The sequence below is a fragment of the Malaclemys terrapin genome, chromosome 1 (genome assembly GCF_027887155.1).
Source record: "Malaclemys terrapin pileata isolate rMalTer1 chromosome 1, rMalTer1.hap1, whole genome shotgun sequence".
NCBI classification, from domain to species: Eukaryota; Metazoa; Chordata; order Testudines; family Emydidae; genus Malaclemys; species Malaclemys terrapin.
Genome location: NC_071505.1, coordinates 267,497,063 through 267,521,739, shown reverse-complemented (window position 1 = coordinate 267,521,739; position 24,677 = coordinate 267,497,063). Strand labels below are relative to the sequence as shown.

General features: G+C 43.3%; 1 protein-coding gene across 1 annotated transcript in view; it reads left to right on the top strand.

Moving 5' to 3' along the window:
* Positions 1-6,167: 6,167 nt before the first annotated feature.
* Positions 6,168-24,677, top strand: part of FGF14 (fibroblast growth factor 14) — a 636,316-nt gene continuing 617,806 nt past the window's right edge. Inside the window, exon 1 of the mRNA XM_054012858.1 lies at positions 6,168-6,926. Within this exon, the coding sequence (XP_053868833.1) occupies positions 6,719-6,926 (208 nt within the window). The 5' untranslated portion in view covers positions 6,168-6,718. The remainder of the gene's footprint in view (positions 6,927-24,677) is intronic.

Here is a 24,677-nt window from a genome sequence, read left to right as displayed (position 1 = left end):
AGGGACTGAGCAAGGCTGAGGGCAGGAGCCGGGAACAAAATGGGGCTGAAGTCAAGGACTGGGGATGAGTCTAGAAGTCAGGTAGTAGATGACAGGATCTGTAGCAGCAACAAGCCGGAATCCACCATGTTGTATAGACAACTTCCTGTGTCTCTTTGGCTTAAATAGTGTACTCAGACCAATCAGGAGCTCCAGAGCTCCTCCAATCAGGTCCCTGGGGATGATTCCTTTAGTGGCATGTAAGGCTGTAGAGGTCTCTATTCTCCAGACAGTAGTAGGCCTGTCGGGTGGTGGTGGTAGTGTTGTGGATGCAGCAGTGGCCCATGAGCCCATGGGCCTGGCTTGAGGACTCATGGATCATTGCATAATACTCCCCCGCCCCCTCACTTAGGATGCCCCCAGGACTTCGCAGGACCAGGCTTGCCAGGCTGGACTCTATGGAAGGCCTTCATGGGGTCTGGAGCATGGACATTGCCAGCAGGTTCCCAGGAATGTTCCTTGGGGCTATAGCCCTTCCAATTGATGGGATATTGTAGCGAGGAGGTGTGGCCTCCCTCAGATGTTGAGGGAACACCGCAAGCTGCCTGGTGGAGCCAGGAGGGCCATGCCCCACATCCCAGAAGCAGAGTGGCGGAACAGGAAGGGGAAGTATAAAAGTCCGGCCCAGCAGCTCAGTGAGGGAGCTGCGGAAGGAGACAGATGCTCTTTCCCTGCTGGTGGAGTGGGATGCCAAGGAGAACCGTTACTGCCCTGGAAACCAGCCTGAGTTTCCAGAGAACCCTGCCATTCCCGATGCTGAGGAACTGCTGCCACTACCCTTGGCAACATATCCCGAGGAGACTGAGGACATGGGTACACCCGAGGGGTAGAGTAGGAAGCAGCCCAAGGAAACCAGGCAACAGTCTGGTCAAAAGCTGGCCTGATACAGGATCAACGTGTTGTGGGTGGATCCCCGCTGACCCAGTGGTGGACCACTCATCACTGTTAGTGCCCTGGGCTGGGATGCAGTGGAGTTGGGTGGGCCCGTGTCCCCCTAGTCACCCCACCCCAGATGGCAGTACTCCGCCTCCTTAGGCCAGGAGACCTGCGCTCCTTGGGCCTCCCTTACCTGGTCCCCATAGACTGGGCTGGTGCTACAGCTCTGCCTGACTGCAGGCCAGAGCCTTGACTGTTTGCTGCCCCACCCTCCTTAATGGCCAGGCAAATAAACTACTATCACTCTGCCTTGTTGTGGGCCAGAGCCCAGACTGTTTACAGCTCTGTCCTGCTTGAAGGCTGGGGCCCACTGAAAACTGCTAATTTTTTTTCTTAGTGTGGAGAAGACTTTAGCAAACCAAACTGTGAGGAGGGCCATGCCAGCTTACAGATACCAAAGGATACCCCAATTTATTTTGGCGTCAAAGATGTTATGGATGATAGATTCATCACGTGACTCCCTGGAAACTCCCAACAGAAGTGTGTATGGTCAGAGACTCACCTAGCACCTGCCTCTTGGGAGTGCTTTTGGGGAAAGTTTCTCTCCCATTCACATTTATTCCCAGAGCTATAGGGGGGCTCATGCTTCCCTGACACATCTCAATTCCCTCCCTTTCTTGTGAGAGAAATTTCACACAGTCCCCCCAAACTTGGCTATTTAGATGGACCAATGTGTTCTAAACCTGTACGACTGTTCCTGTGTTCAAACCCTTCCACCTCATCCCCTCAGTTGGCGTGCCTGGACACAAACTCTGCAGAGAGATAAGAGGGGCCACTAGGTTTTTCCCACAAACTCTGCAGAGGGATGACAGAGGCGCCTAGGTTATTCCCTCTTCCCATTTGGGATGGGCTGGCAACCATTTCCAAAGCTGCTGGACATTTTCATCTGCACTGCTCTTGGTTCTCACATTCTGTCCATGAATATGGCATAGAAAATCTCCCCTGAAATGTAGTAAAGAATCAGGTTCAATTAAGTTAGCCTTACAACAGCCCTTTCATGTTGGCATATCTGAATTTTTCAGACTGGAAGAGGCTGAGATGAAAAAGAGAGAGTCTTCTGATCAGTGCCCCTTAGTATGGCAGAGAGCAGCTGCTTTAAACATGTATTTATTTAGTCATTAAATACTACCCATGTGCTTGACATTGTACAGATTATAGAGGAAAACATAGTCCCTGCCCCAAGGACTCTACAATCTAAATACTCACAGTCAGTCTTGTCTGTCTCATTGCTGCAGCGTAGACAGAAATGGTAGGGTAGAGATGTTGTTTTGGCCATCTCCTCAGTCCTCCTGCTCTATGAAGAAGCATGCCGTGCTTGTTCCGTACGGCAGTTCTGAGGTGTGGTGGAAAGGAGGCTCTGTTTTCTTGATGGGGTTCCAGGACATGATTTTGTCTTTATCTGTCTGATTTATGTAGTTATCCCTGCCCTTCCCCCACAAGAAGATGGGTCCTCAGATGATTCTTTCCCCTCTTCTACCTGCAAGATAAAAATCTCTAGGTGGGGATCTCTCTTTCTCACTCCTGTCTAGAAGATGGAGACCCTGGGTGGAGCTTTGTCTTTTACACTCTACCATGAAAAAGGGTTCCCTGGGCAAGGCTTTCTTTTTTCTCCTCCTCCATCCAAGACATGGGATCCACTGGGATAAGAGGAAACTTTTTGTCCCCTCCTGGGAAATTGGGGTCCGTCGTTGATGGCTTGTCTTTTCCCCCAAGTGGGAGCTGGAACTAGAACATCTGGGGAAGGAATCTGCCCACCAAAATCTCACTCTGTGACCCTACTGCCTGTTGGTTTCTCACCTGGGAGAACCTATGGGTGAAGGATTGTTTCTCCCTATCTAACTAAGAGATTTGGGCTACAAATGGCTGTTGCTTTTCCCACTCTCCTCAGAGACCTAGGATGAGTCTCTCTCTCTCTCTCTCCCTTTTGTCTTTGCCTAATCCTGGTTTGATTAAATTAAATTGCATATCACACTTGTTAAAGGGCAAAATGTATTCTTGCTCGTGAATTTCCCTACTGTGCTAAAATGCTTACACTTAGGTCAATGTCAGTTAATGATAGGGCCATTTATAAATGAATTAAAATGTTTAAAAGATCATTTAGAATTAGGAAAAATATGCAAATCACATGTACATATATGCTTGATTTTCTTTTTTTTTAATTATACACTTTTCATTTGAGAAAGGGAGATCTCTTCTACTTACACACTGTGGCTCAAATCTTCAAGTCCTGATTCAGACAAACCTTTCATAGACCTCAAGTCTGAGTAAGGAGAGTCTGGGCAAGTTCTCTCTCATTCCCTCCCTAAGGAGGATGATTTCCCCAGATAGGTTTTTCTTGCTTCACTGCTCAGCCTAGACATGAAGTCACTGGAGGCAAAGGGTGACTGACCATGTATTTTCTCTTCCTACCAGAGATGGTGTCTTTGTCTTCGTCCCCACCCCCATGCCAATCCACAAATCCGATCGCAGATGCCCCTGTCAGAGCCAGTCTTTGCTGTTCTACAACCACAGTCTCCTGTAGTTTGTGGAATCAAGAAAAGTAAAGGAGAGTGTCAGAGTTCATTAAAAGAAAAGGAGGTAAGTACTAGCCCTTTTCCTTGGGAAGGTAGCTTTGAAAATGTAACTAATACAAACCAGTCATTCGGTTTGAAAGCTTGTCAGTGCTCTTTTGTATAGATCATAGGTTATTCAAAGTCCCCTCACAGCCATGTAGTGCTGGCCTTTGTGGTCCAAGTGGGAAGACTCCAGATCACTTTCACACGTGAAAGGAGCAGTGCTGCCTGGGCTACCACTGATGGCACTAGGGTGGTTGAGCAAGCTCCTCTGCTGAACAATAGTATGACCTCTGAACACAAGGAAGGATCGTTTATTAGTTTAGGGGACTGAACAAGGGAATAAACCCAGCTCCTCACACTGACTCCCTCTGTGACCTTTGTTCAATTGCACCAGTCAACTGTTTCAAACTTTGGTGCCTAGAGTTAGGCACTTGGATCACTTGATGATTACCTCTTCTGTTCATTCCCTCTGGGGCACCTGGCATTGGCCACTGTTGGAAGACAGGATATTGGGCTAGATGGACCTTTGGTCTGATCCAGTATGGCTGTTCTTATGTTCTTAGGCACATATATCTAGAGATGTGGATTTAGGTGCCTAATTTTATACAATCACTTCTGAAAATGCTGGCTGTTAACTCTGTCTCACTTTCCGCATCTGTAAAATAGGGATAATAATATTTAAATACTTCTCAGAAGAGATGTGACAGTGACAACTAAATAATTAATATTTGTACAGTTCTATATAGGTCCCAAATCTCACCAGAATGAACCCTAAAACATACTAGTGACTATGTCCCAGAACTTCAAAGGTATTTAGGTGCCTAGATACCTTTGAGGATCTGGGTCTGGGGAACAATTAGCCCCCAGAACCTTGGCTTATTTGTCCAAATATCTATTGCAAAACTTTCCTAAACATTGACAACCACAAGCAGACCCCAACACAAGCAGCAAGAGTCTGGGAGGCAGGAGACAGGATCCAAAGTCCCAACACACACACTTTACAGAAGTTATTATTGTGCCTATTTGACCAGTGGTAGCACCTACAAATTCAGAAGAAACACAGAACTGCCTGGGTTTGAACTGATGGAAATATTTAGAGTGACTTACTAGATGAAGACAGTGTTTGTGGTTAAAAAAGAAAATTAAATGGTTAATTTATAGAGTGATATTCAATATGAAAACCTGGGCACTTGTCTTGGAAAAGGAGGACTTTGGTAGAGGGTTGGAGCTGGGTGGAGGAAAGGAGAGAAAAGCTCTCCATTCCCCTCTCATATTGCCTATACATTTTTCCCTTCACTATCATTCTGATCTCATATCTCTGCCTCATTCTCAGTCTGCCACACTTACTCATTCTCTGTATCACATCTCCTCTAACCTTTGACTCTCTCCAATACCCAGATATCATGTCGTGCTGCAGCAAAGGTGAGGTCGAGAAGCATGGGCATCAACTTCCAGTCTGAGTCAGTAGCCACTGTTGCCATACTCAGGTCCAGTTGCAGTGCTCACAGGCACACTTTCCGTGGCAGTGCTCAGAGTCTCAGACCTCATACAGATCCCAGTCTAGGCATTACCGGGGGAAGGCTGACTGGGGGGTGATGCCTACTGGAGAGCTTCATGAGGGGCTGGTTGCAACATTACTGTATGACAAACCTAGGGGTGATAGCTGAGGAGCATATGCGTTCACCCAGACCTCTGTGAGTTCAGGTCGCCAGTGTATTGCTGTTATTGTTTGCATTGTATTTATTTGTAGCATCGAGGTGCTGTACAAACACACAGCAAAAGGACTGCCCCCAAAGGGTTACAGTCTGCTGGGGTTTATAAAACACATTTGACGCAAAACCCAGAGAGACAGACTCTGAAAAAGGAGATATTCCTGGTTTTCAGGAGCACAGAGTTGCCCTGTTATTAATTCATGTTAATGCAGTGTGGGATGAGAGCCTGGTGGACAAAAGTCAGGCTTGGTGGAGGTGCAGGCTTGTGTTTGCGGGGGGATAGGAAGATAAGGTGGGGAGAGGAGTCAGTAATTTTGAGGAAGGTATGGGGAGAGGGGAGTTTGTGGCAAAATTTTTACAGGCCTGGCAAAAAGAAATCTGAGGCTGAGCCTGACCAAGAGAGGTTGCCTATGAAAAGGGGCCCCTTTTCCCTGAGTTGAGCTTCTGGACCAAGGTTTTTCCTCTGCCATCCCCTTAAGTGACAAGGATCTGCAGACAGGAGCCTGCCTCTCTCCACTCAGAAGGGATGCCCGTTTCTTTTCCTCCCTGGCTCAGGGATGGGTTTCACTTCACTCAGGTGTACAAGTGGCAGAGTGTGACCATTATTTTAAGCTGCAGCAAGGGGAAGGCAGCCCAGACAGACTGGGGGGAGGGCGGGGGAACGGGGGACGAGGAAGGGAGGAGGGCAGGCAGAGACTGCAGTGACACTGCCTTCGCTGGGCTGGCTGAAGCATCTCACTGGTGACAGGCCTGGAAGCACGTGGCTACGTCATGGAAAGCCAGTCTTTCAATGCAAATTTCAACTCCTCCTACTCTATCTAATGCCTGTAACTCACATCCACGGCTCAGGAGCGAAATCCAGGGAGGGATCTGTTCCAAATGCACACGGGTGTTGGAAGCAGGGAGAGTGAGAGGAACGAAAGAGATCTGTCTCTCTCTCCACATACTGTGATCTTGCTAAGGGCTAGATTTGCATCTGTTCTGCAGGGTGATTGAGACCCGCAGGTGCAATAAGATTACACAGATCACTGGGATTTGATGGTAAAATCAACACTCTAAGAGGGGAGTATACATCTTCATCAATCAGACTTGATCTGGGTGGTCGTACTGGTTGTGTGTTTTTTCTCTCCTAAGGGCAGCACAATGGCAGTCTTTCAGTAGGATGAATCCTGTCTTGGCTTTTGTTCTGCAGATCCACCCATCCTCATAGCAATCGAGTAACAGGCTATGGTTTTCTCTTTGGGGATCTTTTGTCTCTGCTTAGTTATTGGCCTCAGCTGGGATTTCTTCACCTTACTTTTCGTTTGGCTTCATGCTGAAAAAGGATTTCTTTTTACGCTTTTGGTAATAATCATCCAATGTTGATCTAGGGGGACAACCTGGCTGCGAAAAGCATCGATTGAGAAGTCTCAAAGAAATAAAGCACGTGAGGGAAAAAAAAAACTGGGAGAAGATCGGAATATAATTATTTTTTCTATGGTAAAACTGGTGCCCCTCTTCAGGAGAACTGATCCCAGCTTATTATTATGCAACCGCAAGGATCTCTTCTTTCTCAGGGTGTATAAGCTGCTGGATTGCTTTTCGCCCAAATCAATGTGGTTTCTTTGGAACATTTTCAGCAAAGGATCGCATATGCTGCAGTGTCTTTGTGGCAAGAGTCTTAAGAAAAACAAGAATTCAACTGGTAAGCAATACATTGCATCGCATTGTTTTCCTTTGATGCTATCCTGTCTGTTGCTCATTGAGGTAGCTCTGCAATCCTGCGGAGGGGAGAAAGGGAAATATAACGAGGGCAGTACGGACCTCCATGTGAATATGTGTTTGAAGGAGCAGTTTTAGATTAGCTTCGGCGACGATGCAAACCCAGTCTGCTTCTCTTGGTTTCTGTGGGGGAGTATGTCCAGAGAGAAGGAAAGTTTTATATTGTTGCCCATTTTAGCGAAGAGGAAAGATTGCCATGTTCGACCAACCCTCCCCCTCAGGTGCAGCTAGTTTGAAGAAGAGGGCTCAGGGGCTCTTGGCTGGTGCGAGATCCCCTGCCTGCGGTTAGTTCCTGTGCAGGGGCTATGCCACTCGGGTCCTGCCCAAGACTTTCTGATTAGCTTGTACAATATTCCCACCCAGGATCACCTTTCCCGAGTGAAATACAAACCCCAAAGCGCACCATTCTGCCCTAGCGCTCCCTCCTCCCCTTCTCCGGCACAGATCAGGGGGTACTTTCTTGTGCCTCGAGAGAAACTAAGCCAAAGTAGACCGGCCCACCAGCAGCAGCACAGGCTTGGGTGGTTTTGTTTGTTGTGTATTTCTTTGCTTCACGTCTCCTTGATGAACCCCACCCCCTTCTCTGTGTCTGTTCTCTCCGCTCTAGTGTGATGATCATGGGCTTCCATTCAAACAGGCTCCAACGGGGAAACTTGCAGTACATTACATAAGGAATGCAAATGCAGGTGCTTTGGGCAGCCCGATCTCAGCCCAAGGGGGCACTTCCCCGCTCCCCCTTCTCAGTGCTTTTCGTTGGCCAGCAGGGTGGGGGAGGCTAACTCTCCGTCTTCGGGAGAAGCAGCCTGGCAGGGAAATACCCAGCCGCGGGAAGAGAGCGAGCGCCCGGGGCTTGTGTTTGCACGAGCGCGTCCATGATTGCGCTCGCTTTCCTGGGGTGGCGGGCTGTGCCTGCAATCCCTGGAGAGCGCGAGCGGCGCGGAGCCCGGAGAGGTGTGCGTGCTGCTGGGTAAGGGGTGGGTGGGTGTGAGCGGGGCTGGCTGCCCTGCAGCGGCAGCTCCAGACGCGGGCACTGCAGTGTAGTAGATCATAAGCTCCCGCTGCCTCCCTGACACCCCAACATCAACAAGCAGCAGCCTCGGCGCAGGCAGCGGGGGCCCAGCTCAAAGCAGGGCAAAGAGACCCAGATCGGCGCCCAGGCGGGTGGTCAGCTTGGGCTGGTGCCCCCCGCGCGCTTTGCTGCAGCAGCAAGGAGCAGTCCCTTCTCGGCATACCAAAGAGGCCCACATGCCCCAGCCCGCCGCCGGGCGGGGGAAGGCAGGAGGAGAGCCTCCCGCAGGAGGATTGCTAGTGAGGGGAGCGCTGAGCCTTCCGGAAAGTGCCAGCTCCTACCCGCTTCCACGCACTGCAGTGCGCGAGCCTCCCCCCTGGCGCGGGGCACTTCAGCCCCATGAATTTCCCGGGCGGCGAAACCTGCTCGCCCCATTCAGCCCCCAAGCAGATGCGTTCCGTGGCCACTGACAAATTGACCTAATCTCCCCCCACCCCTTGGCCTCTAATCTTCAAACGTGGCAATACGGTTAAGGTGACAGACAGGTAAGAACAAGAGACCTGCTCGCCCTAACACAGGGGGAAATGAACGTTTTGGGGCTAACCCTGCAAGCACAAGAAATGCGCCTTTCAGGCCAGTTTTCCCCAACGGGTTCCTGACTCTTTCAAAGACAGAAGTGTTCCTGGGCTTGTTTCTAGACGTTTCAGTTTGCATAGAGATAGTGGAGTTGCCTAGACCTCCTAGTGTTGCACCTTCTCTTTAGTGGGGAGAAGAGGGGTTAATAGTAGTCTCTTTGGGGAGCTTAGTGACTTGAAGTGCTTATCTGAAGCACCTGCTTCCCCCTACTCCCTGTTTAAAAGAGGTCTGTTACACTTGGCCCCTCTTTCCCTGCTCTGGGGAAAATATAGCAGTGGCTTTTGGTTTTTTGTTTGTTTACAAGCATCCCAAATCACACAACATTATGTCAAGTATCAGGGGGTAGCTGTGTTAGTCTGTATACACAAAAACAGCAAGGAGTCCGGTGGCACCTTAAAGACTAGCAGATTTATTTGGGCATAAGCTTTCGTGGGTAAAAAAACCACTTCTTCAGATGCATCTGAAGAAGTGTTTTTTTACCCACGAAAGCTTATGCCCAAATAAATCTGTTAGTCTTTAAGGTGCCACCGGACTCCTTGTCACAACATTATGTAGCAATTCACATTCTCATTTGGGAATGCTGAAACATTGGGCAGGGAGGTGATGGAATAATTCAAAGTGTGGCCAAGAACAACATCAACAGGTGTCAGTTGCTTGAACCTTACTCTGTTAATAATACAATCTACATTAGGGGTTTCAAACATTGCTAATGTGTACTTTTACTACTGTATTTCAAGCCATTTTGCTTTCCAAAACTTGCTATCCTTTTTCCTTGTTTCTATAATCTTTTTGTTACAGGGACATGGTAAGTTTTTTACTTCTTTTCTTGCTCCAGATAAAGTCTTTAAAATGTGTTGCAAGTTTGTGATCCCAAGGTTCATTGTTCCTAAGAAATTAATCAATCAATTAAGGTGAAATCTTGCCAAACCCCCCTCCCCTCTTAATTGTAATAAGCCCAAGAGAAAAAGAATGATCATTCACCACTGTTTGTTATTATGACTCAGAGGAGATAAATAGGTTATGATTCTAACAGAACTACTTGGCAGTGTGCAGGGAGTGGCATTACCATAGTGAATTTCTTTGTCAGTGTCTGATGTACCACAGCAGCTTAGATATTAGATCACTTCTTGTCCCAAGTTTTAAAGTTTTGCAGTCACATTCTATGGCCTATTAGTCTGTAGCTGCGTTTGCAACCTCTGTAAGAACATTACATGCTGTAGGTGTGTTTGTTTTTAAGCTCTTGAGGTTAATATCGGAAATTTGCAAGGTATTTTGTTATGTTCTAGCTGTTATTTGTGTTGTGATTAAATAAAACAAGCATCAAATTGAGCACCAAAATATCTATTATACATTCAGTCATGTTTTGTGATGTTGTGGTCTCTGACTCTAGTTATTGATCCAACAAGATCTAAGTACTTTTCATTCTTTTATGACATAAATACAAAAACAGAGACTTAAACTAAAACCAAAGCGTATGCCTCCACTCTAAAATCCCTTTCCAGAGTAAAATTAAACAATCATTGGCTACTTGGAGAGACTAATAAACACTAATCTTCTTGATTAGATTAGTTGATATTTTGGTAATTAATACTGCTTACGGGAAACTGATTACTGCATTGTTCTGGGTGTAAACTATTTTTTTCCCTCTGTCTTTGCAACAGACCAGCTGTCCCATGTTTGTTCCCGTGCTCTTCTTTGCCTTTACTCTGATCTCCGTATGTGGCATACGCACCACTCTCTTCCTCACTCACAAATTTTAGGGTAGCCCAAGTCATTTGATATACTCATTCTGAGCCCATCCCTACTGGCACGTTGTATGAGAATCCACCACATTGCAAAGCGTGGACTTATATGCCTGTCATCGTATTGACTCAGATGCAAACTTTTAATAAATGGTTGGGTTCAAAGGATGAATGCTAACAGTTTTGTATGGAGTGCTTAGTGCTGAATAAAATGCACTGGTGGGTGTTTGAGCAATTAAGATCCACTGATTGTTATGAAGCATGTTTGTCACTCTTTAGACTATTTATCTCTAAGAGAAGCTCTGTTTCAGAAAATGCAGCCGGGACTGCACATTTTCAAATACGCCTTTCTTTTCCCACTCTAATTGTAACTTCCCCCTAGTGAAATCCATCTCCCAGCTTTCTCCTGATCAGGACCCACGTGCTCTGTCCCAGTTTCTATTATTTCCCAGTGAATTCTGAAGCCAGCCCTTCCATAGTTATTGACATGAGGCATCACTTCAGAGAAAGCCAACATTAATAAAGAAAAGGACTGCTGGTCTAGAGAGAGTTGTACAAATCATGTCAGTATCAGGTGAGGAAGTTTTAGCTTATCACTAACAGGACATGGAAGGCTAAAGAACATTTGTGTTTCAAATTATGGATCCTGGGAAGAGGAACTGTCTTTGTTTCCTAAAATTGCATGACTGTTATCTACTTCACATTTCTTGTAAGACAGAAAATTGTAGAACCCATTTGACTTGTTTTTACTTACAATTGAAAGAGTTTTTCTTTTTAGCTTTTTGAAATTTAGTAATACAAATTAACTGAAATTTCTGTGCTCTTCAATAATGTAAACATTACAATCTTTTTAGATTCACAGGGCCTCATTCTCCACTACCCTGCAGCTTGTGTAGTCAGTTCCCCCTAGGCAAACTGGGTGTAAAATGCTACCATTCTGTGTGGTGGAAATGACTACACAAGGTGTAGGGTAATGGAGAATCAGGGCCTAGAGAACATTTTATACTGATCTAGGCCATAAAGGCCTGATCCAAAGCCCAGTGAAGTCAATGGAAAGACTTCTATTGACTTCAGTGGGCTATGGATGAAGTCCTAACTGTGCATATGTTTGGTTAGGGGGTGTATTGATTATGGAATTATTTTAAGGCTTGAAGGATTGCTAATGGGACATTTTTCTAACCTCTAGGCTTTTGGTTCAAATTTAATTGAGATTGTCAGTGACTGAAATTTGTACCATATGACAGCTGTTTGGGTGTCTATGGGAGATGAGTTGGTTGTTTCAGTCCATTTCCTAATGCACAGGGGCTTCCATCACAGAAACCACTATCATGTTTGCCACCCTTGTTCTCTGTCTCAGCAGAGAGAGAATGTATTAAATGTTCTTCTCTGTTCCTTCCTATGAAGAGGCTTCTTTCCAGGTTAAATTCAAGAGAGATTGCTGTGGGGGAGCTGGTATTACTGTTTTATACAGACTGTAAATATTTTGAGAATACAGAAATTTACTTTCCATTAGTGTCAATCCACGACCATTCTCAAGCCAATATCCACTTAAAAGGAAGAAAATGCCAACTGCAAATGTGAAATCCTATCCCCATATTGAAAAAATGGGATCTCCAGACAATCCCTTGATAACCTCTTTCTTCATTCTCCTCCCCACCCCCCAAATACTGTTCTTTAATGATTGCATATTGTTCTGAAGAAGTTTATAAACCTAACCATGCAAAAATGGAACTGTTTAAAACACAGACTTAGGCTCTGCATTTTACATGCCCATTGTGTGTCATTGTTTGAGTTATAATTAAGTTAGGGTCAGATGCTGCAGCCCCCTTACTCATAGAAAACAAACCATCCCCTAGAAACCAAAGGGTGTTTTTCCTGTTAAGGACTGCAGGATTGGGCCCATGGTGTTTCTTTCACATTACAGTCAATGCTGCTTTTTAGTGTTAATACTATAGAATACAGATTCAATATCGATTTTAGCTGCACAGTACATTTTTCTCCAAGAGCACTCAAATGTAAAATGGCCTATTTACATGTATCTCACCCACTGAAGCTTTTGCCCTCCATGGAATATGTTTTCTGAATTTATACAAATTTAATTCTTCTCTGATCAAAGTAAATTGCATATTGCACTTGTTAAAGGGTGAAATATATTCCTGCTCATGAATCTTCCTACATGATACATATGCTTACACTTAGTTCAATGTCAGATAATGATATGCCATTTATAAATGAATTCATGTTTAAAAGGATCATTTGGACTTAGGGAAAATATGCAAAATGTATGTACAGACATTATTGGGTTTAATTTTGTAATTATGCAGTTTTCATTTGAGGAGGATAAGTAAATTAAATATCTATGAGCATGTTAGGTTAATCAGTTTGGGGGCAAAACTGCTATTTACTTCAGATCTGAGTAAGGGTTGAGTAAGAAATTCAGGATCTGGCCCTGACAAAGATCCATTAAATATCTGTAAAAATATAACCTGGAAAAAAAAAGAGACCTTATTTGAAGTGGAGAGATTTTCAGAAAGACTTCATTTACCTTTTAAAAAAAAGTAATAACCTTTCCTGCCCCTCCTCCCGCAAGTAATATGTTCTGTAGTTTTCTTGTACTTACTCAACTTGGAGAAGGAAGTGTTTCATCAAGTTGTCAGGTAAAATAATGTGGCTGGATTAAAGATATGACTGTGCTGAAATAGACTACATTGGATCTCTAGAACCGTTAGCAAATTCAGAGGTTGTGTGGATGAAGCCTACTAGAAGAGGGTTTAGATGAGGACTGTCTTGTCATCTAGGAAACCGGAGACCTGGTTCCGTACTTGGTTCTGTCAGTGACTTCCACTGTGGTTTTTGGACAAGTTATTTAACTTCCCCATGCCTCAGTTTCCCCCTCTTTAAAGATACCAAACAGTGGCTGAACATTGTGCAATTTCACTGTTTTTTACAGCTTCTTCTGAATTATTAGATACCCAGAGGCAGGTTACCAGGCCGGATGGACCAATAGTATTATCTGATAGCAAAATTTACGTTAACTTTAATGTTTTGTTTCCGTTTTTCTCATCTATGGGGAAAAAGGGGCGGGGTTATGATCTAGTGTAGGAATTCAACCACTAATGGACCTAAACCTACAAACCAGGGTGTAATTCTGATAGCTGTGCAGTGCCACTTACCTCAAGAGGGAACTGTGTGTAGTAGTAAGGCAGTATGCTTGGAAATAAGGTTTGCAGGATTGGGCCCATTAGATTTAGTTCAGAGTGTCTGTGCCTCATGAGGAGTGTGATTTGAATGTTAGAACAAGTGAAGGAGTGAGAAATGATAAAATGAGTGGGTGGCCAATATTTTTATCTCCGATCATGTGCTGAGGTGCTGGATTTTAAAAACTAATTTATTGTGCTGTGGAGCTGGATTCGGCATAACTAGGCCGCTCCTGGAGATGCTGAGCATCCTAAACCCAATGGGAGTTGAGGGTGCTGGCCATCTTGTAGGCCTGAGTCTACAGTGAACAAAATGTAGGTACATAGCCTATTTTCTTTAAACTACTCGACACCAAAGGTAAATACAGTATTCATAGTAAATAAAGTCAGTGCCATTATCCAGCACAGAAACTCTCCCCGCCCCCCCGAAGAGAACTTTCACTTTGGAGTGAAACCTCTCAAGAGTCATTAAGTGAAAGCCTTTTATTATATACAGAATATTATTTTTATATTGCTTTTAGCATATCCCATTAAAAGTATTGATTGCCTAGATAGCTGATGTTTAATGCAAGCAGTTGCAGATGTGAAAAACTTCTTGAGAAGTCAGAATAAAAAGACTTACTGTAATAAAATTCAGCAGACTTGTTTAGGCAACACACTGAGTTGGACATGCATCATCATTTTAATTAACAGACGCTTAAGATAGAATGCAATAGTGCTGTGGAATAGCAGTAAATGACAGACAACTGGTGATGGAAATTGACAGCATGATTTTAACAGCCATACGTTATTATTTTGACTTTTTCCCCCAATTACTTTAATTTTAATTGGAAAATGTATGAGGAATTTTATTGAGCTATTTTAATATTTGCATATGAAAAGTAATCTCTTGGAAATTATTTGGCTTAATCAATTTGTGGTGTTAAAATTAAATAGGTCCCACTTGACACTAAAATAGTTCCAAGGTTAAACATTTTAACCTTGTTGGAATTGTTTTTGGTTTGCTATGAGATAGCGATACAGGTCAGCTGTAATCCTGTAAGAACACTTTGTTCTAAGTAGAGTCCAGGAAGGCCTATATTTATGTGAGTTTGTACAATATTAGACTTGTCTATTTTGTGAAAAGTCATAATGAAATCAAATATCAACTTGCCTTTGTGCAGTTTTACAGTTTGAAAGAATACCCATCCCGTAAAATGCTGCATGGTACAAAGGGCTGCACAGAGAAGGTACACGTACAGAGGACCCTCCAGGGACAGATATCTCCATGCCCATGCAGAGGCGAAGGATGTTTCCTCCAGGGAACCTTCTGCATTCTTGGGCTGCCGCAGATACCAAGGCATTAGGACACCTCACTTTCTGCAAACCTCACTCTCTTCACCTTCCCATTGAGGAGTTGAGGCTCCTCAGGGTTTGGGTGACAGGGATGAGGAAGGGATGAACTAGTACCAGATGTACAGTCCCCTGTATGGAGATCTGGCGTGAAATACTGGTCGCACTGAGATCAATGGAAAACCTGGATTTCACCCCTGATTGGGAGTAAATACAGCCTGAAGCTGTATGATTAACTCACTGAAGGTCTATTGAGGGTAATCCAGAGGGACCTAGTCAGCAACAGAATGGCTGCTACTGCAGCCATTGGGCCATAAGGGAGACCATCCATGTATGTAGACTATTATTACTACCACAGATCTAGAGGATCCTGAAGATCCATATGATTAGAAGGCATCATCTCCTGCAAACTGTTCCCCTGACCCCTAATTCCTTTCCCTTTGGGGCATGCTGTAGGGTCTATTTGTGGGTGCAAAGGTTTGCAGAATTGAGCCCCAAAGTCACATAAAACACCCTGGATTATGGGATGGATCAAGCAGAAGGAAGAGGCTACTTATAAGGGCAAAGGCTTCTGTTTACATCCAGATTTCTTGGTACTAGTCATGCTGGAAAAGGAAATACTGAAGAATTCCATTGTACTTTAATGAGATTTTGAAATGAAAATGTTAAAGTTTTAAGCTGGCCAGTACATGATTGTGGTTCTTCAGTAAATGTATTTTCTTAAGCATGTCCCATTTATGCCCACTGCATTTCAACGTTATATGACTGAATGCACAAATGAATGTTTCCATTTCTATCTGGCATTCGAGAAATATCACACAATATTACATTATTGTTTGTTGGTAACTTTCACAAATTCATTCCTTTTTTCTGAGTTAATTCATTGACTTTGATGAAAGCAAATGGTAACTAACAGTAGAAAACTTAGTGCAAGTTATAGTAGAAGACATGAGGAAAGACTAGGGTATAGGGCTTATCTAAGGAATAGGGAAACTCCTATTCATCCTGGGCAAAAGCAGATTGTCACTATCTGCGGTTCAGATCCATTAAACTTGGGGGGAGGCACCCCAAAGCTTCATGCCCCTTCAACACTTTTTCCCAGCTGTTCTCAAGACAGGATCCTTCCCCCACCAAAACCAAGCAGCCTTCTTCCTTCTCTTCAACCGCAAGCACAGGGTTGCATGAGTCTGCAGTTCTAAAGTTTGCTGGTGTCTTGCTCGCCTCTCAGTCCTGTCTCCGATCTGTGGATCTGGCCTTGGTCCATCCAATTTCTATAGCTTTACTGAAGGTTAACCCGCACATTTCCCCCAGATTTAGTGCTTTTACTGGGTTCTATTTCAGACATTTCACATTTCTGTACTTTGTTTTTAAAAATGTGGGAAAAAATAGCCATTGCATCTAATTTCTTTTAATATGTTTTTAAGGTCTTTCACTGCTTTTTAAGATTCAGCCAGTGATAGTGAGCACACAGCAGTGATTGTTGGTGACTTGATTATTAATGAGAGGAAAGTTGGTGAATTTTCCTAATTTTCTAAGGGTTTGGGCATTAGCTATCTAAATGGCGAATTTCCCATTTTATGCCAAAGTGCTGAAACTGAGTAAATGTGGATGTGCTAAAGCGCCTGGCACTGACTCCACAAAAGAAAAGCAAATCTTTAGGAGAAATCAAGAGATGAAAGGGCAAATTCTGGCTCTTCCGTGGATATGTGGAAGGGCTCCAGTGCAAGAAAAATGATGGGCTTCTGTTGTGTTTGGGGACCAGGCTTCTGAGACTCTTGTACAGCAGGACTCTATACCTCCACTTCCCTGTAGAACAGGCCTCTGCAGCTCTTCCCTCCACTGTAACATTCTGTGGGATGATCAGCTGACCTCTGGAGCATTTCCAGTGGGTCCAAATATTTGGAAAACAACTGACTGAATCCATTTCTCCTTTCTGTACTCTGTAGTTCTGAGCGCTGACTGGAAAATCTGACACCTGTTGGGGCTGAGGGTTCTCTCTTATCTCTGAGATTTTTTTTTTTACGTAAACTCTCCCCCCTGGGCCCCACAAAGAAATACCTGCAAGAATAGCTTTACAAATCAAACAGTTCTTTTGGCTCTTCTTTTGAACCTATAACCATTTAGATTTTTCTTTGTAGTTCGGATTGGATTGCTAGGTGGTGAGTGAGAACTGTTTGTGTGATTGGTAAATAAGAGGAAAAAGAACAAAGTCTTATAGAGAAATATGCTTCATGTATTTAAAGTCCCACATTTTTAAGGAAGGCCTAATTCTGGATATTCAATCCCAGTGACATCAGTGGAGTTGAACAAGTGCAACAGACCAGACCTTGGGCCACTGTATCTGTTTGGGTAAGAGTAAAATTCTTCAGTGCGTCCATATGAGTTACTGAGTTTAACTGGGCAAGAAATCAGAGGGTGTATGTGTGATAGTGAGAACTGACTAGCTGCATCTGATATTATGTTTCCAATTCTTTTTAATTTTGTCTTTTTCTTCATAGTTTATATGGGATGGTACAGATGGAGGATTATTGGCCTGAAATGGGGATGAATCCTAGGATTTGTGGGCAATAGAGGATGTGGATGTGTTTCCTGGATGAAGACATTCAGTTGGTATGAATGTACATTAGAAAATGTTGGCTTATTTAACACATTAACAGCAAAAATGTCAATCTCAAGAATCAAAATGCCATACAACAGTGAAGAAAATACACTTTGGTGGAGTTCCTGAGGATGCCCAAATAAATATGGTATAGCAAGGTAAAAAATGTATACTGTGCTGCGCACGTCTAAGGACAATGAGGTAAATCAAACCAGTCCCGAGGACATGCAGATGAGTGTCTGGGGCTTCACTGAACAATCATGATTTTAATTTCATTGCCTTCTGAATGCTGGGTGGGGGACATTACATCCCAGATAGACCAGTTTCCAGAAGGCGCTAAGGAGGAGCCAGCAGTTTTGGTCCTTGTTACCAATGATGCAGATGGAAGTAGAATGTAGGTTCTACAAACCAGGTTAGGAACGTTTTGATGTACTGTAGGCAAAAACACTAATGTGCAAGGTGAGTAAATATGCTGAGAAAGGGCACACTCGCTGCAGTGAGTGGGCATTTTGCCATTCACTTCAGTGGCTAGCTGAGTGGATGGAGAACTGGCTTGGTTGCTGAACACAGTACAGTACCTGTTAGTGGAAGCAATTTGGGATAGAGGATGGTGACACAAAAGATTGAGACAGAAGATGGGTACAAAAATCAAGGAAAGAGAACATCATGCTCTTCTGTAGTCATGTGATGGAGTGATTACCCCACTTTCACCCTGCAGGGTTTAATGCAGGTAAGATGGGCCAATCCACCAATTAGGCAGCTAATTAATGGGGGTTAGCTGGGCAGGAATAGGTGGAAAAGGCAGATACTCCCAGAGAAAGGGAGGAGTGGAGACTTCAAATTGCAGTCACTCTCTGGGAAGAGGTAGGAGGTTTTGGGGAACTGGTAGGCCCAGGAAGAAAAGGAGAACCAGTGATAGGAAATAGCCCACAGATAGAGCAGTGAGGCAAGAGAGAGAGAGAGAAGGCCCAGACTGCTGAGCTCAGGGTCCCTGGGTTAGAACCTGGAGAAGAGAGAGGTCCCGGGTTCCCCTACCAGCCACTGGGTGAGTGGCACTGAGGCAGTGAGTGGACAGAGTGCCTAGGACTATTAAGGAGTTAAACCTTCCCTGGAAAGTGGGGGAACATGGACAGTGACATGGCCAGAGGACTGAGCCACAAAGAGGACACCGTGGTTCCTGAGACTGCAGGAAGAGCTGCAGGCAGACAGCAGAGATAGAGTGATGATGTGTAAACTGTGGATGGGGTGAGTGTGTGTGTCAGCCTCAAGCTAATCCCCAGAGTACCAGGAGGAGGCACCAGGCTGAAAGTGAGTGGTGTGCCCCATAACAAATCACATATAGGAGAATTTTGGGGTAGAGCTGGATGAAGTTGAAAAGGCTAACACAATTTTTTTGTAAATAGTGGAAAAAGCTGAAAATTCTCTGCTAAAAGAGTAGAGAGATTTTTTTCAAGTCCTGTATGGCTCAAACTGGAATAGTGTGGCATGTTCTCTCCCTCTTATTCTCTGAGGGAAATGAAATCGAGGAGACAAAAGGAATGGTAACTAAATAATAAAGGGATCCAAGGGGTATACAGTAGCTTAGAAAGGTTAGAGAAGAACATACTGTTCTGAAGGGAGTTGAGTTTAGAAGCTCTTTAAGCTACTGTCCAACAGAACAGCAAATAGGCCTGACCTTTAAGGGACACTTTTATGGTACAAATATATTTTTAGAACTGGTTTCCTTACCAGTGTTACTGGTAACAACAAAGATAACTAAATATGAATGATTTTTTAAAAACTATTTATGCTGTTTACTTCATAGATGTGGTCACACTATCTGGAATGGCTCTCGACCATGAATACCTGCCTCCTGGCAGACCCCCCGAACTGGTGGTGTGTTCTATAATTTAGATTTTACCGAATCAGTAACAAATGTGAACTCCTGAATCACTAACAGTTTCACCATGGAGTCACAGATAGTCCCCTTAGTTTCTCCAGTCTATTTTGCCACCCAGGTGAGCAGGACTTAGTGATAAATAGCCACCTACACCAAAAATCATAAAATATTCAGGTTGCTTCCAGTCCCAGGAGACCTGTCACTTACCCCAGACCAAGTGGTATCCTAGATCTTACACCAAAGTCAATGCCTGTAGCCAATTCTGTAATAAACTATCTAAAGGCTTATTAACTCGGAAAACAAATAAGAGTTATTTACAGGTTATAGCAAGCAACAGTAAACACACATGAGTTGCAATCTAAATCCTAAGAGTGTAGTAGTAGTCTGTCAATTCAAAGTGTCTTTCAGGGCAGACCCCTGGGGTTCTTTGGTTCAGTTTGGGGTGTTTCTGGCCCTGTAAGAGTTCAGACAGCAAAGAGATGAAAAATTTTCCTGTGTCTTTGTTTTATTTCCTTCATTCAGCCTCCAGCTCCATAGGATGAGCTTCCTTGCATGTAGCATTTCTAAGATGCGATAGGGCCATTAACCAATCCTTTGAATTGTGGTGTTCCTTGATGGCCCATCTAATTTTGATCGTTTTTCTGGACAGGCATGGGGAAACGCCATTCCCATCTTTGTTCACAAGTTTAGAGCAAACATTTTCAAAGTTATAAATCAAAACACAGACATTACAAATAAGATTAATGGGTGCAGCAATTTACAAACTTTTTATAGAGCCTAAACACTAAATACAGTCTTATAAGCACTATAACATGGAACAGCACTAACTCGTAAGTGAACCAGTCTGGTCTCCAGCTATGAGTTTGTCAGTTCTTAGCTTATGCCTGCAGCCTTGTCAAGACGGGCACTTGGCCTACCCAGCATCACACATGCATACTCCCATGTTGGAGAATATACTAGTAAGTTTCACTTTTTAAAAAGAAATTAAGGTGCTCATACACTATCACAATGCTACAGGATTTGGGTTGCAAAGGCTGCAGGGAAATGTTTTGTTTCTTTGAAAATATAGTTTACACTGGAACTCTTAAAAGTACTGTAAATATATATTTCTATTGGTTTTGGGTCTGTATACCTTATTTTTACAAAACATAAAATTTCAGGTGAGAATTGACATGATGGGTGAAACCGTTAAAAGATATAGAAGGGTTTAACACTAGAGGAATTGAGATAATTTTTTAGTTTATACAGGATAAATTTCCCACACGGATACTTCTACACATTTTAAAGCACCAAGTGGTTTGGAAAGAGTAATTCTTATTATTATTTAACATTTATATTGTGGTAGCATCTAAAAGCCACAACCAAGTTGAACCTCACTGTGCTAGATACTGTACAAATATGTAATAAATTACTGTGCTCGCATCAAAGAGCTTACATGGAGTGGCCTACTATACTAAAATGAATTTCACCCATTTTTAATGAAAATCAGAAATAACAAAGTAGTCCTGATTGTCTTGTTTGTTTGAATTTTGGAAAAATTCAGCATGTAGTACTTGGTGGAAATCTCTTAATATTTTTCTCCTAGGATGGAGAGGCTTCTTTTGTCAGTGAACTCAATACTAACCACTCTGAATGGTTGAATTTAAACATTGTTTGTTTATTTTGTTCTTTCGCAATTCCTGGACAAACCCTTTGCACAACCATTCATTTGCAAATTATATATTTGAAAGAACAAAGTATCAATATTTAATCTGGGGCAAAGAAGGAGGCTGCAATTAACCGGAAAAGATGTTTCTTGTTTTGAATCTTTGAATAATTGCAGTCAGAGGAATTGCGATAAGCTATGGTCATGGCACATAGATTTGTCTGTCTTAAAATAGAGCACAGTAGGGGTGTTGGATTTGGCATGTGAGTATATTACACAGATCTAGGGTTATTGAAACCACTAATAACATGACTAACCACTCTGTAGGTTTAAAAACAAATCAAACCATCTAGTCCAGTAAACTACTTTTAGTAATATACAAGTAAGACTTTCAATATAAACGCTTCGCAGTTTACTCGGCTATTTGGCAGCTGTTACTCAAGTCAGTATCACACTAACATAATGACCCTTGTAACTGCCCCAAACTGTGGGCTCAAATGGGTGTCAGTAATTCCAAGGGGGTCCAGACAGACTACTCTGGGGTTCTCCCAAAGACCTCAAAAATCTCGATCGGGTTTTCATTTGAAGGCAATCTCTCTCAGGTTTGGCTTCACACATGAGAGAGAAAATTTATAGATTGGCTATTATTTACAGTGGCTGCCTTCTGCCTTGCTAGCCAACAGAGCCAGCTTTACTCCATCTTTTGGAAAGCTCCTTGCTAGCAGCCTTACAATGGAAGGCCTCAGTTCTAGATTGAGGAGGCAAAGGCACTAGAGAAAGGAGAGAAAAGAGGCCTGTCGGGACGATCAGGAATCAGGCTGAGTCTACACCTGCCATCTCTAGATTTTAGGAGGGATGGGAATTTGTCTTTTCTCCTTTCAGAGAAGGGGACTGGAAATGCATAAATGTTGCTTCAGGTTTTAATTTTTCTGGTTGGCCTAGCTACTTCAGGGTTAGCTGCAGTGCTTTGCCATCCTGTATGTTTACTGCCTCTTAGGTCTGAATTTATCACAAGGTTACGGAGTATATCAGATCATGCCCTGTGCAACAAAACACAGTAGTGTGGTAAAATGAAAGGAGGCAGCAAGACCGAGGCCTTACTCATAACCCAAATCCCCAGCCCCTGTGCCTCCTGGCTCCATTCTTCTCCAGCAGTGAGTCCCCAGATGGATCAGAGGGCCTTGTCCATAGAAGAACAGGGATCTATAGATAAATTGGATCTGTGCTAATCCACAACTGTTTGGGCAGGTCTTGGGGCAGTCTGAGCCGACTCCATTCTCCTTTCAATCTTTAAGCTATAGTGATTAGTTTACAAAACAAACAGTTCTCCCAACACTCTCACTCCAGGGAATTAATGTATAATGCACTAATATAAAACTACAGAAATCCTGGAACAATATAGAGCAAGTAGTGAATGAACTATGGAATTTCTCCATGGGGCACAAGTGTGTTTCCTTTGGGTTTTCCTCTCAAAGAGGATTAGGCTTCTTCTCTTAAACAGAGATTTCTGCACATTCATTTTCTTGTGCTCTATTGTGTATTACACCTCAATGGAAATCAGAAAAGGTCTGGATGTTATGTGAATAGATTTCAGAAGTCTCAGTGCCACCTGTGAGAAACTGGGAAAGCACATTAAGACTTTTCAAAATATTTGCAATCCTTGGCTAGATAGAATGGTATAAAATAGACTCTCCCTTTCAGTGTAGTCAGTGGCCCTGTCCTGCATTGGTATCCACTCTTCAGTGGGACTCCATGTGAGCACAGGAGTATGGGCTAGTGGACCCCAGTGTAGCATTAAGTAAAATCCAAGTCTTGCTAGATGTAACAGGAAGCTCTAGGACACTTTTTGGATAATCACTTTAATAAAGAAACGTTAAAAGAAAAAAATTGCAACCTCTTCAGTTCCTTGCTTATGCAAATTAGTAAGCAATCCATCCACTCCCTTCTTTTCCGCTGTAAGTGGCATCAACAATTTCTTGCTTAGAGGGTCTTCAGTAATAGTATTCTAAATCTCTTACAAGTGTCCCGTGACAATTAATTTTCTTACCTAGCACAGAAAGATCTGACTGTTGTTGTAGAAATCGGTGACATGCTCATGTTAAAAGTACTGTTCCAAAAGGCCAAAGAAGCTAGTGAATTGGCTGTTTCTGTGTATGCTGCATCCTATTAAGGGCCTATATATTGTACTTACATCAATGGACTTCAAAACACACTTTTGAATTAACTATGAAGTCAGAGACTGCGGGAATAGAACATAAAAATCTGGCTAAAGGAGCAGTTAGAAGCAGGGGCTCTGTTGTATTTAACAGACAGTTCTTTCTGTTCTCTTTCAAGAAGCCAGAGTGTTTCTGAAAACTCTCGTACAGCTCATTGAGATATAGTTGGTCAGGTGCCAATACAATGTTTTCAGAAGAGCTTGTGGGATCCCATTATAAACAGTCTATTTAGACTAATAGTGAACCCTACATTAACAATTACATTAGGGCTAGAAATCAGCTGTGACTAAAACTTGATATTTGTCCTGGTGGCTCCTGGAGTACGTCCGTACATCAAGAGGAAATTCTTTTACAGTGAAAGGATGTCGTTAAAGTTTTTACAAGTTCATTTTGTATCTTTATTCAACTTCTACTCTTTAGTAACAGAAAAAGAAAGACAATAGTTTTAGAGTTGGAGAAGCTGTTATTGCACTATTTTCAAGAAATAGGTTGTAGTTTCTATATTTTCTGCCAGAGTTCTGTTAAAGGACACCATTCTATTCATAACAGTTTAATATGGGTAACTAGTCGAATTTTTGCTGCCCCTCGATACATAGCTATCTAATTAGAGATTATTTACTGTTCTAAGTAAAAAAGATTTCCCCACCTTTGCTGTGAAATTGAATTGTAAATTGTATACATCCCTACCTTGCCACCTGAATACAAAGAACAGCACACAGTAGAATCCACTTGTATTGAAGTGGTGTTTATACGTCTGTCCACTCTCCCACACAACTAAAATTCACTAGAAGCAGAGTTTCACTATGACAGGAGTTGGCCTACCTTCTAACATATCTCTCCCTCTCCAACCTGGGATTGGAGGCATGGCCTTCTCATCACCCCCTGCAGTTGTGTGTACTACACAAGGCTGCTGGAAGCCCAGATCTGCTGTCCAAATGATGGGCATCTGTAGCATTTCAAGCTTCTCTTTCCTTCCCAACAGCTTTAGGAAGGCTAGGGGCTAGGCCTTCTCTGTAGTCCCAAACCCACAGACTAGTGGCAGTCTTTCTTCTTCTTCCCACCTCAACCGGAACTGAAGAAGGGGAGGAAAGAGGAAGTGCCATGCATACTTATAATGCTATATATTCATAATAATAAGAAGTGTGGAATGCAGCACTTGACACTCTTCTGATCCAAGGTTAAGCATGGTGACACTATTTTGTAATGCGAAGCAGGTTGGAAGCAGGTGACGCAGGCTGGAACTGGCACTTGAGTTTACTTGGGGTGGAGGGCAAATCCTGTCCTTCTTCCTAGGGGTGCAGAGGGCACTGCTCAGAACAAAAAAGGGTGAATACTAGTAATAGAAGGGAAGGGCAGGATTTCTGAAACTTGCTTAGGTTCAACTGAGCACAACATTTTGCAGAGCTCTGCTTCTACGCC